At 43.1% G+C, this 14,562-nt stretch overlaps 1 protein-coding gene across 5 annotated transcripts; it reads left to right on the top strand.

Moving 5' to 3' along the window:
* The first annotated feature begins 40 nt into the window (after positions 1-40).
* KCTD21 (potassium channel tetramerization domain containing 21) lies at positions 41-14,133 on the top strand. 5 transcript variants are annotated; one of them, XM_032099021.1, is made up of 3 exons: positions 59-106; positions 2,671-2,930; positions 8,473-14,133. In XM_032099021.1, the coding sequence occupies exon 3, from the start codon at positions 8,503-8,505 to the stop codon at positions 9,283-9,285; it is 783 nt and encodes a 260-aa protein (XP_031954912.1). In that variant the 5' UTR covers positions 59-106; positions 2,671-2,930; positions 8,473-8,502; the 3' UTR covers positions 9,286-14,133. The 5 variants fall into 5 exon arrangements, with proteins under 5 accessions (XP_031954913.1, XP_031954912.1, XP_031954915.1 ...); XM_032099020.1 differs by lacking the exon at positions 59-106 and adding an exon at positions 1,630-2,052; XM_032099022.1 differs by lacking the exon at positions 2,671-2,930 and having other exon boundaries at positions 41-106.
* The last annotated feature ends 429 nt before the right edge of the window (positions 14,134-14,562 follow it).

The raw sequence follows: 14,562 nt of genomic DNA, 5'->3' as shown, positions 1-14,562 counted from the left end.
CCAGCGGGCCGGGCCAAGCCGTGCCGGGAGCGCCGCGCCCCTCGCTTCCTCCGCCTCCCTCCGCCTCTCGGCCAGCGGCGGAGCTCGGCGGCTGGAGGGGGCGCAGGTGGGTCCCCGGCGGGGCTGGGGGGGATCCGCCTGGCTGGGGGGCGTGGGGAGGGCCGGAGGCACCCCCAGCGGAAGTCCCCCGGCGGGGAAACTGAGGCACGGGGAGGAAGCGGGGACCGGCGGCCGGGAGCCGCGGAGCTGGTCTGCTGTGGGATGCGGGAAGGACGGGTGAGCCCCCTCTGCGGGGGAATTTGGGGTTATTTTTTTAGCATTTGATGCTAATTTAGTAGTGTGAGCGCCTGGCTGTATAGGGAGGAGCCGTACCTACGATTGTCCGTAACAGGGTCGGGCTCAGTGCCACTTTGCAAACTTTGCACATTCCACTGCCCCCTTCAAATAAAACATCTCCGAAATTTAGGTATTCACAGCGAATCCAAGCCCACACCCGGGACACGCAGCCAGGTGGGTCCGGCTGGGCAATGGGCGTGATATATGCCCTCCAGAGGGTCTAATTCTGGGTGATGCCTACCTTGTTAGCGTGATTTCTGAGGAGGTTTTGCTGTGGTGCAGCAGAATCCGTGCTGGGAATTAGCCGCCCTCTAATTGCAGGGATGCTCTGGAAGCGATGTTGTCAGTGGGAGATGAGGTGGAAACTGGATTGTTGAACTACCCCGTGTGTCCATCAAGCAGGTGGTGGGCTACCAATTGTGTGTGAAGTTGTTCAGGGACAAAATAAAGTGATCCCTGAAGGAAATAAAGAGTATCTGGAAGATAACTCCAGGGATGCCAAGTAATACTTAAATGAGTGTTTGGACAGAACATTGAAAATCAGTGAAAACTTCTGCCCAGACTGGTATTAAATGGGTATACTGGACTGTACAAAGGGTTACAGTGGCTATATTGGACTGTACAAAGGGTTACATCAGCTTGGAAGGAAAAGTGATGCTCCCACTGCCCTGAGACCCCAAGCAGGCTCCTTTCTGGCAGCCGGTGGCAGTGGCCTCCTGACCATCTGCACTGCCCGCCCAGCAGCCCCTGAGCCCACGGGTGTTGAAGGTCACACCAGGAGAGCGCTGAGCACTGCAGCACTTTGGCTTTTATTCTCCAGACCTGGCTGCAGCTGCATCCCTGTGGCTCTGCACTCCTCTCCTCCCTGCTGTCAGCCGTTCTCCTTCAGCAGCTCTTAGCCTTCTTTTCGTTCTCCTGCTCCCTGCTGTGCGCTGCTGCTTTTGTTCTTCTGCTCTCAGGAGGAACCTGACCTTTGCTTTAATATCGCTCCTTGCTTTTTACTAACTGGGCACCAGCTCTGTTTTCCTACCTCTGCCTCCCTACCCCTTCTCTTTATGCGAAAATTCAGCATCGGCAGAGAGCCTATGCGAAGCCTCCTGCATTCAGCTGCATCCCTAAGCAAGCAGCCCAGGAAGATGCTCAAGGGCATGGAGGTGCAGGTTTGGAAAGGGATGAACACACACCATCGTACCCACGACAAACCAGGGGTGTTACGAAATTCCCGTTCACGCTTTCCCACCCCTCTTGCGACTCACTGGCAGAACGGTGTTTCTGTGCATAACAAAGCAGGGTCAGAAATTATATATAAATTAAATACAAGTAACTGGCAGATGAGCAGCTGTGCTCCGAAGGTGGATAGTCAGTATGTCTCTCCCAGTATTGCAGCCACCGGCAGATCGATAGGAATCCTGTCGCAAGAAGAGAAAGGAAGGGTGACCCGTCGTTTCCTGCCTCACGCCTGCTGGGAATTTGAGTCCCTTCCCAGAGCTTGTCACCATGTCACCCGTGCCAGCCTCGGGGTGAGCGGCCTTTCCCCAAACGCCTGCTGGAAATTTCCAGAGGCACCACAGCAGTCCCGGAAACAAATACCTGCTGTGCCTCCCTGCAGGCGCTTCTTTTTGGGATCTGTTTCTCGTGGCAGGCACGCCATGCTCTGCTTCACCGACTGAATTTAAGCCTCTTAACATGCTGCTCAGTTGGAGGGGTTCATATTAAGTAAGTGTCCAAAATCAGGTGGGTCCGTCCTGCAGCAATGGGAAAACATGGGATTTCCTCTCTAAGATTGCCGTAAATAAGCATATAGGGTGCAGAGACTGTATTGCAAATGTTTAACCTTCTGTAGGTGGAGGATGAGCTGAGCTAAGTAAATGTGCATCAGGGATATATGAAGGGAGGGGAGAGTCCATCCTTGCAAAGGATTTTGTCCAAAATTCTTCCTAAAACTCAGCTCTCATTGATGCCCATTGTCTGCTGAGAGCTGGGTAAGTGGTCAGTTAAGGTGTGGTTTGTTGGTTTTTTTTAATCCCCTAAATACTATTGTTTTGTTTCTACGCCCCCCCCCCCTTTAGTTATTTTATTATTTTTTTTATCCTGTCTTTCATGGGGTGACTTCTAGTCTTCAAACTGCCTTGTTTGCAGCCGCCGTAACACAGAAAGGCACGAGCTCGTAGGGTTTGGATTTTCTCCATGACGTTGTCCCCTTGAGAAGGGACAAGGCACAGAACTGTTCTGCAGGTAGAGTTACAGCAGGTGCCATGGGCTTGGCTGTGTCCAGATCTGGAGTTCTCAACTTCATGAGGGTTTGTTTGTTTGTTTGTTTGTTTGTTTTCTCAGGGCTCAGGTGTTTTGTAGAAACTGGAGTTTTTACCTCAAACCAAAACGTGCATTTCAGTGAGACACAGCGGAGCAAAGTGATAACATGCCAAGTGTGGGGAAACTGGGGTAAAACCCAGTTTCGCAGAACGAGCTTCGCACAGGAAGGAGCATCTTTGCCTGATTATATGTTCACAATTAATATGCTCTAATGAAGCAGACTGGAGCCCCATCCTGCAACAACTGCTGAATCCCATTTAAAGTCTCCAGCAGCCATACAGGTGCCCAGCTATTTCTTTTTTCATACTTCCTTTTGAGCTGAAATCAATCCTGCCCCTCCCAAGGCAGAATTACTTCCTATAAAGCACTACCTGATCTGTGTCTTGTAACATTTTTCTCCTGGATGTAGCTTTCACCAGCTCTCTTGGGCAATACGCAAAAAGCCAGAGAGGTTTTTAGTCTGGCTGCGCTTCCTGATGCTTAGCAGAAATGATCCCCGGCTTGCTTTAATTCTTTTGCCATTTAGGCATCTTTCATTGCACTAGCCTAAATAATTAATTTCTTCTCTTTTTTCTTTTTTTTTTCTTTTCTTTTTCCTGTGTGTATGTTTTGCAGTTCATTATTAATCCTCAACTATTTCTTCCAGCAGCTGCATGTATTTCACTGTCTTAAATACAGATTTTCCAAGTTTTGGTTGTGGAGGGATATTTTACAGGTGACCTATTGAAGGCTACACAGTAAAGTTAACCAGCAATGCAAATACTTTATACATAAGGTTAGGAGGCACTGGTACAGGCTACACAGAGAATCTGTGGCTGCCCCATCCCTGGAAGTGTTCAAGGCCAGGCTGGATGGGACTTTGAGCAGCCTCGTCTAGTGAAAAGTGTCCCTGCCCATGGCGGGCGGGTTAGAACAAGATAATCTTTAGGGTCCCTTCCAACCCAAGCCATTTTATAATTGTGTGACTCCATGAAATTAAAACCATTAAAAACAATGACTTTGTAAATGGCCATGTAATGCTACATCTTGCAGCAAAAACCCTATTGCTGTAACAGCATATGTTAACTCTCATTTCAGGGGATGCTACAATTTAAATGCTTTTAATACCATGTGTAAGGGCTTCAGAGGCCCTAAGCAGCCTTTGGGATGGACTTTGGAAACCTTAACAACTCAACATGATCCTCTTCTACCAAATTACAGATTGCTCTTGCTTTGCTGCTCTATGTTTAATTAATCTCATTAATTAAATCCCCTGAATGACACTAGGATCAGCCTGTTATCCACATCTTGGGCATTGCCTCTGAAATCCAGAAGGATTGTTTCATTTTCTTTCCCTGACATATTTAAAGTGAAATCTGTGTTGGCAATCAATTTCTTTTCCCAATAAAAATCCTGTTAAAAATTGTCTCTTTATATATATACATATATATATAGCTATAGCTGTCTTCTTTCAGCAACCATGTAAACATATCTATAACTTTAGACTTTCTGTTAAACTGCATTCTTTTTGCTGATAAGGTTAGATTACAGCTGTATGCATTTTTCAGTGGTTAAAAACATAGTAATATTTGTGCCATTTGTTTACATTTTACTTATGTTGGCAAATCATGACTGATGGGGTTTTTTTTTTTTTGTTTTGATGATTATTGTACACTTGCGGGTTTTTGCCAAGTTGGGTGAAACAGGCACTCAGTTAAATTATGTATACAGAATTTTATTTATTAGCTAATTAAAGCGCTCTTAAATGTGATGAATACAGGAGAGGGGAAATAAGCTTATCCAAAGCTGTCCTACATTCAAAATGATTATGAAACAAAGTGGTATGATAATGATGGTTCTAAATATGTGAAGGCATTGATAACTGAAAACAGTTAGCTTTTGTCATTTTGCATACTTGCATACCTTCCTGCTGTGTCAACCCCCATCACTCTCCCAGCTTCAAACCAGTAATTTGCTGAACTAAACTCATGGGGTAGAGGATTATTACAGAAATGTTCTCTATGCAGCTGTTGAGGATGCTCCTGTGAGTAAAACCCAAGTTCAAATTTACAAGCTGTGGTCAGTTGAAATACTCAGATGCTCAGACAACAGCTTCTGTTCAGGAGTTTGACATTATCATAAAGCTAACCATTGCCCTGCTGGTTTCTCTCAATTTACATCACATCATAAGATCATGACTTTAAGTCAAATGTAGACGTTTCCAACCCCCATGATATTAAAAAAGGTATTTAAATACAGGTTGCTCTTACAAGCATAAAATAGATGTTTTGTTCTTCAGCCAAATTTCTATCTTCAGCTGTCAAATTAGATCTCTAGCTGACCTAATGTGAATGAATTTTAAGTGCTACTTGGGAAGGAGCTACACAAAAAAACTTTACTGTAATTCTCTGCTTCCAAGAACTGTAACCCAATTTGTACCTGTCCTTGGTGACTGCAGGTTACAGAATCATACAATCATAGAATGGTTTGGGTTGGAAGGGGCCTTAAAGATCACCTAGTTCCAACCCACCGCCCCATGGACAGGGACACCTTCCACTAGAGCAGTAGCCTCCCATGTCCAAGATCAGATGCTCTTGGTACCTCCTCTTTGTGGAAATGTCACCAAGAAGAAGTGATTTTCATGCTGCACTCTTGGACAACCTTTATATTGCATTAGCAAAGCACCCAAGCTTGATAAACCAGGGTGGGGGCTGCAAATGGTGGTTGAATGAGCAAAGAGAGAAAACTTACAACCCATTTCATTTCAATTTTTACAGAGTTATGAAAAACATTTTTTCATAAACAAGTTTATAGGAAAAAAAGCAGCAAAGACTGACTTTCCCCAGCTACTATCAAGTATATTGGTTGGTCAACGCATTAAGTCCAGGTTGATGATAAATCCAGTAGACATTCACGCTCATTTGTGCTGATGTTTTTGGGTCTTTTGAGGTTCCCAGACTATCAGATTCATCTTCACACTATGAGGATATAAATCGCTAAGAAATGGGATGAATTAGGCAGAAGACAATTAGGAATGATAGCTGAGGAATAGTTATCCTGCAGCCTCATCCATGGGCAAGATGTTTGCATCATTAAATGTTTGAAATTTAATCTAGTGCAGGCGTAGTGGGCAGGTTCAAAGTCAGAGCAGGCTGGTGTCCTGGGAGAGTGAAATCCAGCCTGTATGGGTCTGTAGACTGTGAAATACCCATAAGCAGAATGGGCTGTCCAGGGCATGTGTCTGAGCAATGCCCAGAGGTGGGAGAGGAGCAGAGCCCACATGCTGAGAGGATGCCAATCTCTGTGCTACTCTTCCAACTCCAGAGCTAAGGCTTGGTTAGATTTCTGATGCTGTTGCTGCCAGCATAGATATGGTCTTCAGCTTCAGAGAGCTCATGTTACTGCCATATTTTGTTGGCAACCTCCCTTTTGGACTGCTGATAAGAAAACAGTTACAGGAGACTTAAATGTTACCTGTTCAGGTAACATTTGGACCGAGCCATCTGCCTCTCATTCAGGCTATCAGTGAGGTGTTGGATCAGAGTAAACCTAGGATGGATGCTGAGTTTGAAATGAAGATACGTATCTTTGGGCCATACAGTGGTCTTTGGGTTGTGACTCTTGATCACAGGCTCTGCCAAGTGAAGCCTTGTCACAGACACATCAAGGGAAACATCTTTCTCTGCGTCTGGCTAAGGCTGGCAGAGAGCATGAGAAAACAACTCTCATGGTGTAGATAGGCAGGCTTGAGCTCAAAAATCTGAAAGCTTCATCTATGAAGAAAGAAAAGGTTGTTTAGTCTACAGCAGCTGCTTAGGGCAGAAGAGGTGGGAAGCAGTGAACATGGCTTTTGGAGTCACTGTCAGTCCTGCTTCTACAGGCTGTGTTATTTGTAGGGAGGTATGGGGAAGCTTCTGTTTGATGAAATGTGAAAAAAAGAGTAAAATCCATTTTAGGCTGCTTTTGTGAATGCCTGATTGTGCTTGTAGCAATGCTTTTGCAGACATACTGCAAGCCCTTAGGGGAAAAAACACATGGCAGCCACTCGTGCTACAGAATTAGATCAGTTGAAGCCTCCACATGATCAAGTTTAAACAGCTCTTGACTCTAAATTGGGTTGAAGTCTTCAAGAGTGGGAAGTACGCTGAGACTACAGTTCCAAGGGGAGTTTAGCACGGGAACAGACAGTTTTTTCTGGAGTATATTTGGCTGAGGTTAGTCACAAGGACGGTCTGTGGTCATCAATGCACGTGTTACTGTGTTGGCCTACGCATGCATCTTTATTTGCCAATTCTGCTGGATGCATGGGACTAAGGGATATACAGGGAAAGCACTCTAGATTTAGAGATCAGCATCTTTCCATTACTGTGCAGTAGGATATAGGCTGTGTGCCAAGGGTTAAAGAACAAAGTGGAATGTTAGTCTCAAACAATTTAAAGACAGGCTCTCCTTTGAACTGTTAATTATCTGCCCTAGGTTGGGCCAGTTTTTCGTAGCAAAATGTGCTGCTGTCTAGAGACGTATTTGTTTTAGGATGCCATTAGCACTGTTATCTGGGTTTTAGCAGCCATACAAGAATTGATATTCCAGCACAAGATGACCTTCTCCCTATCTGCATTTTGCTGTGACTCCAGAGCTGATAATAGTGGGTAGTGTCTATGATTATTCCATTACTAGTTAGGAAAATGCCTGCACTTAAGTTTAGTTTTAAGGGAGCTTTTTGGCAGCTTTCTGTTGAATGGCTGTATGTACTACAGCAAGAGCTACCTCCTGCCTCTGTAAGCAAACACTGGTGGATTTCCTGCTGAACTGTTGATTGATTTAGATTCAGCAAACAAGGAAAAACAGGTTTGCAGGTCCTCAGGTAGCAGGAATGATGGCCCACCTGCGCAAGACAGCTGAGCTGAGCTCAATGGAGACAGCTGCATAGCTCCTTTCTTTTCCCTTGCCCCAGCCCTGGCACTAGTCCAGTTCCAAGATACAGCAGAAACATGCTGAATAGAAAATGTTGGGTTTTCTCTCTAAACTGGCTCACTGTTGGATCAGATGAGTGCCAGAGGTGGCATAAGGGAGGAGGATGGTATGGTGGAGGGCAAAGGGAGGTCATGCCCCTTCCTAAGGCTTAACTGCACCTTAAAATTGCATCCTCAGTTCATGTCAGCTGATTGCAGAGGCTCTGCATGGAAACTATGTCAGCTGGAATATGGCCCCAAATAATTAGAAAATGTTTTCTAGGATAAAGCACATTGAAAGGAGGAAGCCTGGTGGTTTTTTTTACTGAAAGGAGCTGCAGACTGTTGTGTGCTTACAGCAGCAACTGCTGTCTGGCTCCCTGCTAGGCTGACTGCACTCAGACATGTGTCAGGGGATTCTGCTGAATGGCTTTGCTGCTTTAATCATATCTTCAAACACTATGGTAGATGTTGGGATGTGTCCAGTTCTTGTCCTGTCCTTCTTTGTTCCCTCTAAATTCTCTGTTCATGAGGGAAATGAGATCATACAAGCCCAGATCACTACTTCAAAGTCAGCCCTCATTGTAGGTATTGGTGGGAGAGATTCACATTTAGCATAATTGTAAAGTTTTGGAAGACTCATGGTTTCTGGCACTTAAATGAATTATACAAAGTCCTGTTCAAATCTGTTAGGAGAAAAAACATCCTTATGCTTGTTCTCAAGATACAACCTCAGAAAATAATTCCGCACTCCTAATTTCTATGATGAATTCTTGCCATGTGCTTACCCTTATATATTTAGGAATATTTATGTCTGTAGTTTAACCTTCAAAAAGGCCAATGCAACTAAATGTGTGGTGTTGGATTTTTTTTTATTTTATTTTTTTTTTAGAATTAGTCCCAGCACCGTGACTTTTCCATCATGTCAGAACCTATCACGCTCAATGTTGGCGGAAAACTCTATACCACCTCTCTGTCCACTCTGACTAGCTTTCCAGACTCCATGCTGGGGGCCATGTTTAGTGGGAAGATCCCAACCAAGAAGGACAGCCAAGGCAACTGCTTTATTGACAGAGATGGCAAAATCTTCCGCTATATCCTGAACTTTTTACGAACTTCTCACTTGGACCTCCCTGAAGACTTTCAGGAAATGGGCTTACTGCGGCGGGAAGTAGATTTTTATCAAATTCAGCCCCTGATTGAGGCCTTGCAGGAGAAGGAGGTAGAGCTTTCTAAAGCAGAGAAAAATGCCATGCTCAACATCACCCTCGATCAGAAGACCCAGACCGTTCACTTCACCGTCCGAGAAGCACCCCAGATTTACAGCCTGTCTTCCTCCAACATGGAAGTGTTCAGCGCTCATATCTTCTCCACGTCATGCCTGTTCCTGAAGCTTCTTGGTTCCAAACTTTACTATTGTTTCAATGGAAACCTTTCCTCAATATCCAGTTACCTGCAGGACCCCAACCACTTGACGTTAGATTGGGTTGCAAGTGTGGAAGGCCTTCCCGAAGAGGAGTACACCAGGCAGAACTTGAAGAGACTCTGGGTGGTGCCAGATAATAAGCAAATCAATAGTTTCCAGGTGTTTGTGGAAGAAGTGCTGAAAATAGCCATGAGTGATGGTTTCTGCATAGATTCTGCTCATCCGCATACTTCAGATTTCATGAATAATAAGATTATTCGCCTAATTCGGTACAAGTAGGAATGGCTGTTTGTTGTGGTGCCAGCATGGAGATAACACAGGTTAAGTGTTTCCCTTTAAAACACACTTACACCTAATTCAGAATCATGCTTATCTGGATTAAGAGTCACTAACAAGGAGATGATTTTCCTTTAATGTACTTACCAATACGACCTTTCAGAATATGTCCATATTCCAGACAGAAGCAATATTGTCTAGCACCTGAATTAAGGACTGGCTTTATCTCTGTCTCTGCGTCTGACCTGCTGTACAATTCTGGGGAAAATCACTTCTGTGCTCTCTACGTTTTCCAGTTGGAAAATGGGAGTGATCCTTAACCTGCATTGTCAGGGGATGTGAGGGTTCGGTAACCATGGTTCGGAATGTATCTGGAGAACAGATGCAGTGAAAGATACCATGGACAGCACACAGCCCTAGGAGCACATTTGCCGTGTCTTGCTGTATCACCTGTGCGGAGCATCCAAGAAGCTTGTTTGGATCCACGGAGAAGAAGCCTTCCCACGTGCACTCAATACAGCTGTGAAGGATGGTGCAAATTGCAAATGAGTAAGGGATCCTGTCTCCTTGGGTTCAACAAAGGATTTCTGTCACCCTGTGAAGCTGGCTTGGGTTTTTTTCTGAACCCTGTGAGGAAGCCCCTGCTTTATTCTGCTTTCAGGGAAGCCGTGTTGGGATAATGTGACTGGCAAGGAAGCCATAGAAGAGAGAATGGTGTTCCTACAAACCAAGAAGATTAAACCTTTACTTTTACATTCCAAAAGCATCCAAGATACCTAGTCCTTTTCTTTCTCTTAGAATGTTAATATTTGTCTGGAGGATGCTGCTGAAACTTTCTAAGGTGAAGACAGATTTTGGGGCAGAGGCTCCCAAATGTCTTTTAAACATTTGAGCCTCTTTTGGGCACGTGTCCCTTCAGCAGTGCCTGGAATGCATAGGGTGCTCTCTGGGTAGGATGGATTTAATTTGAAAAGACAACATTCTCACCAGGTTACACCTAATATTTTTCATTGCAAAAATGGGGTCATTTTTCCTATCCTGGTACATTGAGCCTTTTTTTGTTTAATATCTTAGTGAAACGGTCAGGTCACTAAAAGAATTTTACCTGCTTGTGTGGCTTCAGTGTCGGCTTGCCAGAGGGAAGGCAGTGGGAAAGCAGAGGTCAAGCTCTTCCCTACACACTGGGTCTGTGCTGTAATGGAGATCATAACTCACTAGCTGCACGTTGTGTCTAAACATCATTTGTGCCACATTCAAGATGGTTCTTTCTCAGCTAATTATGTTTAGAAGTATCTTAACTGTATTTCCCTAGCCAGATTGCTGTGAGTGCATGAAAGGCCCTCTGGAACATTTTCAGGTATCTTTAGTGAGACAGAAGGGAAAATGCAATAACTAAGTTTTGCATTTAGAGTTTTAGTGCTTCCAAAGGTTTCTAGCACAGGGCTACAAAGCTCTATACTATGCATGTTCTTGCTTCCCAAAGTAACTACTTTGTCATTACAATAACCTGACCTGTGAACAAGCATAAAGAAGCTTTTTTTCTTGTGAAAAAACAGTGTGATCAATATATTTCTACTGTCCCAAACTGTGATTGCATGAACAACACAAATCAGCATGCTGATGGGTAAAATGCACATTCTGCAGCTGTTGCCAGCCTGTTATGAATCACTGCCCTTTGTGTGACTTGGTGCTAAACCAGTATGATATACGTGGGACCATGTTGTCAGAAAGCGCTTATTGGGCTTGAAGCCCTCTGAACCGCTAAACATGGCACATTTTGTTAATTTTGAGGATTGTAATTTTTGTTGATTTTGAGGATTTTGTGGCCAATTCCGTTTTGAGTCACCTTGTTCTTCTAGTTTTCGTTGCATTAAGAAGAACTTTTCTATCCCTGTCCTGAATTATAAAATACGAGTTTGCCAGTCAGCTGGACATTCACAGGGATGATCTGTGCTGGTAATATGATTATGATATGTAAAATGAACCTTCTTTCATCACATCTGTGACTTGAAACAGATATGCCTTTGCTGAATTTATGATAACAGAGCTTTTGGGAACTGTTGACAGTATTTCTTTTTAACCTACACCCTTGAGAGTAGATTTTAAATGATCTGTAACCGGAGCTCTTGTATGTCATGACTAAAATAATACTCACCTGTAGGAATTTGTTTCCTGTCAGCTTGAGTTTATCCAAAGGTAAGAGCAATGGGCTTAGACATCATTTGGAAAGGTAGGGGGGTAAAAGTCTGACCTACACCCTTTAGAGCTCTGGATCAGTACTGCTTCATTCTGTTTCGGCAAAATAAAATATTCCATGGGAGAGTTGAATCATTACTGCATTTTTTTGGTGAAAGGCAAGTAAGAGGAGTCTGTAAAAGGAGAGAACTGGACAGAGATCTTCACCTGGAGTGCTTTAACCCATCAATCTGTTATGCAAAAGATGAACAAATTGAATACACATTTATTTGTGTGCATGCAACTAAGTCAGGAGAAGGTCCAGCCGGCCCCAGATCTCTGTCATTTATTAAGAGACAGTGAGATGCAAAATATCTCTCGCTTATATATGTAGATAGATGGAGAATTTCCAACCAGTATATAGACATGAGTGAAGCCATGCTTTGGGAGGAACAGAAAAACTTGAGGTACCTCTGACTTGCTAAGCACAATAAACATCCTTAAGTATGAGGTACTATTTATACTGGAAATGGGCGGTAAGTGGATTGCTTGTGATTGCAGTCAAACATACGTTCTACAAATGCAGCTGCTATTTCAAACTCGCACTAAGCTCAATTTATAACTGCTCCCAATTCTGCAGTCTGTGAGTTATGGTATAATGACTGTTCATAGGAAGGTTCTCTCTCCAGAGCATTTGTTAGCATTTTATCTGAATAGCTGGTGTTTGTTTAACTTCTTTTTCTGAGCTCTGGAGGTGTAACTTGCTCTTGTTTACCAGTCAACAGCACTGATAATGATTCTTCTCAAGAGTTTTCCTGAATTAAAGAGAAGAAAACATGCACAAAGCCATACTAAGTATAGCACAACCCCATCACTAGTCATGAAAAGCACTTGGCATTTATTAGCAGTAACAGCTAAAAATTATTTCACTGTGGAGTGGAATATTCACTCTCAGAACAAACAGTTTCTTTTCCTGGAAAGGATCTAGTGACATTTTCTTCCCTTAATATTTCATGGCTGTTTTCTTCTACATCTTGGTGCCTAACTCCCGATTCTGCCTAAAAACCTTAGTGTACAAAATGAGGTCAAGCCCTGCAATTTTTTTTTAATGGCCTGAATTTTTTTTCCTAAATGACCACTGAATAGAGTGTTCAGTAGTGTTAGAGCAGGAGAATACCAGAGTTAGGGCAGACAATAAACTAGATTTTAGCTGTAGTCTAATGGCATTCTCAGATCTGGACATGTGCATAGCACAGTGGAATTTCTTACATGACAGAAACACTATTATGAAACATCTTAATGGACTCCAGGAAGAATCACTCGTGGGTTTGTTTATGTATTTTTAGGCTTGATATCTCTTCAGTATCTAACAATGTCCAGTTACAAAGACAAGACTGAAACTGTACATAAATATTAAGAGATACCTGGTTTATACAGCTGTTAAGCGTTGGGAGGAGTTGATGGGAGGAGTGTTTGTTTTGCAGGCAATGGTAAAGAAATAAAAGAAGTAGCTGTAAAAAGTTAGATCTGAAAGAATTCATATTCACAAGAAATCCAGGATTTAGAAGGGAGAGAATAAAAATATCTTGATGTGTTTGGGGAAAAAAAAACCAGCAAGATAACAATGGAGACGAAGATTTTGCCACAAGAGGCTGTGATTAGAATGATTTACTAGTCCTTTCCAGTTTTCATCTCCTATTATGCACTTTAAATGTGGGTCATGCCAAGAGTTATGCTAGTAGCTTCTCGGGAGCAGGCAGCTTTCCTTCAATTTGCATGTGCTTCAAGTCACCAAACATTTGCACTGCTGTACTTAGCACATTATAACTGGGTTGTTGAGTATAAATTGCTGCTCCAGTTCACTGGCAGCAAATATCTGCAGTCAATCAGATCTATTCCCAGGAATAAAAGGCAAGGTGGAAGGGCTGATGGAGTCCATATATAAGGCTGATGGAAGTGATAAATACTGCCTTCAGCCACAGACTCTGGAAAATAAATCTAGGATCTTCTGACACTTCACAGATAAATGAAGAAGTTATGAAGAAGACTCCTTTGGGGAGTTTCATTTTCACCCCATCCCATTGAATTTGGTGCCACTGCTCAGAATTTCAATGTATTTTGAAATTTCTGACCTCCATCCTGCATCCACATGCTGATGGACACAAATATGCAGGGTACAAGCAGTGCTAATTTGTGGCCCTCCCTGTAAGAGTCTCATATGTGAATTAGTACCGGCAGTCACAGGTATTCCGTGTAAGAAGGGCTGATGGAGTATAAATATCCAGATCAAGCTCACAGGTTCACTTGGGAATAACACAAGAAATGTTTTCCCTATGAATTCAGAAAAAAAAGGAGCTATAGGGGAGGGGTATATCTAATAATTTCTTTTCTCTTCATCCTCTTGGCATTCCCCTCAATATTTTCATGCTCCAACTCCAGTTACAGATTTTCCCATTGATAGGAATTTGGACCCCAATTCACTAAAAGCCATGCTTTTGAATCAATAGTGTTTGAAAAGTGTGAAAAGATGGTCTTTATTGCTTACCACCTTCACAGAGAGCCTGTAGGGCTATCACATTTAAAAATCTGGTTGCATTTCTCTGCTTGTAACTCTTTCTGTGAACTGTTACTAATATGTATTTAGAAAGCAGTAAATAAAATGTGAACAAAGCAGGAGGTGCTCTGCCTGACATATATTTCTTGAGCAAAAAGCATGAGTGACGCTTGCTGCACCTGTAGCTTTTCCTTTCTCTAATGATGTTACACAGTGCCTTGTTGCTTAACCTTGCCCTCTCCGTGGCTGGGAACTATAGGAAGCTCCCCAGGAATTAGTGCAGTTGTAGAAAACTTGGACGAACAAGCTTTCACAAATAATCAAAGCCATTTTAAATGCATCAGCTCATGTATGTTTCAAACATTTATAAACAGAGGATTCATTTTTCCAGTGAGAACCCTTCTTAAACCCTGATGCTTTACTGCTGTTGGACTTGTCTCTAGTTCCTGAGCTTGAGCAAACCATAACACAGTGCTGCTGTACAGGAAAAAAAAATTGAACATATTATCTGTATGATTTCATGCAGCTCCTACAAGGTACTATTCCTAAAT

This window comes from Corvus moneduloides, chromosome 2 (assembly GCF_009650955.1).
Source record: "Corvus moneduloides isolate bCorMon1 chromosome 2, bCorMon1.pri, whole genome shotgun sequence".
In the NCBI taxonomy this organism is placed as follows: domain Eukaryota; kingdom Metazoa; phylum Chordata; class Aves; order Passeriformes; family Corvidae; genus Corvus; species Corvus moneduloides.
This window is presented reverse-complemented; position numbering and strand designations above follow the sequence as displayed.

Coding starts and splice junctions, on each gene's coding strand:
- KCTD21 (XM_032099022.1), top strand. CDS start 8,503: ATGTCAGAACCTATCACGCTCAATGTTGGCGGAAAACTCTATACCACC.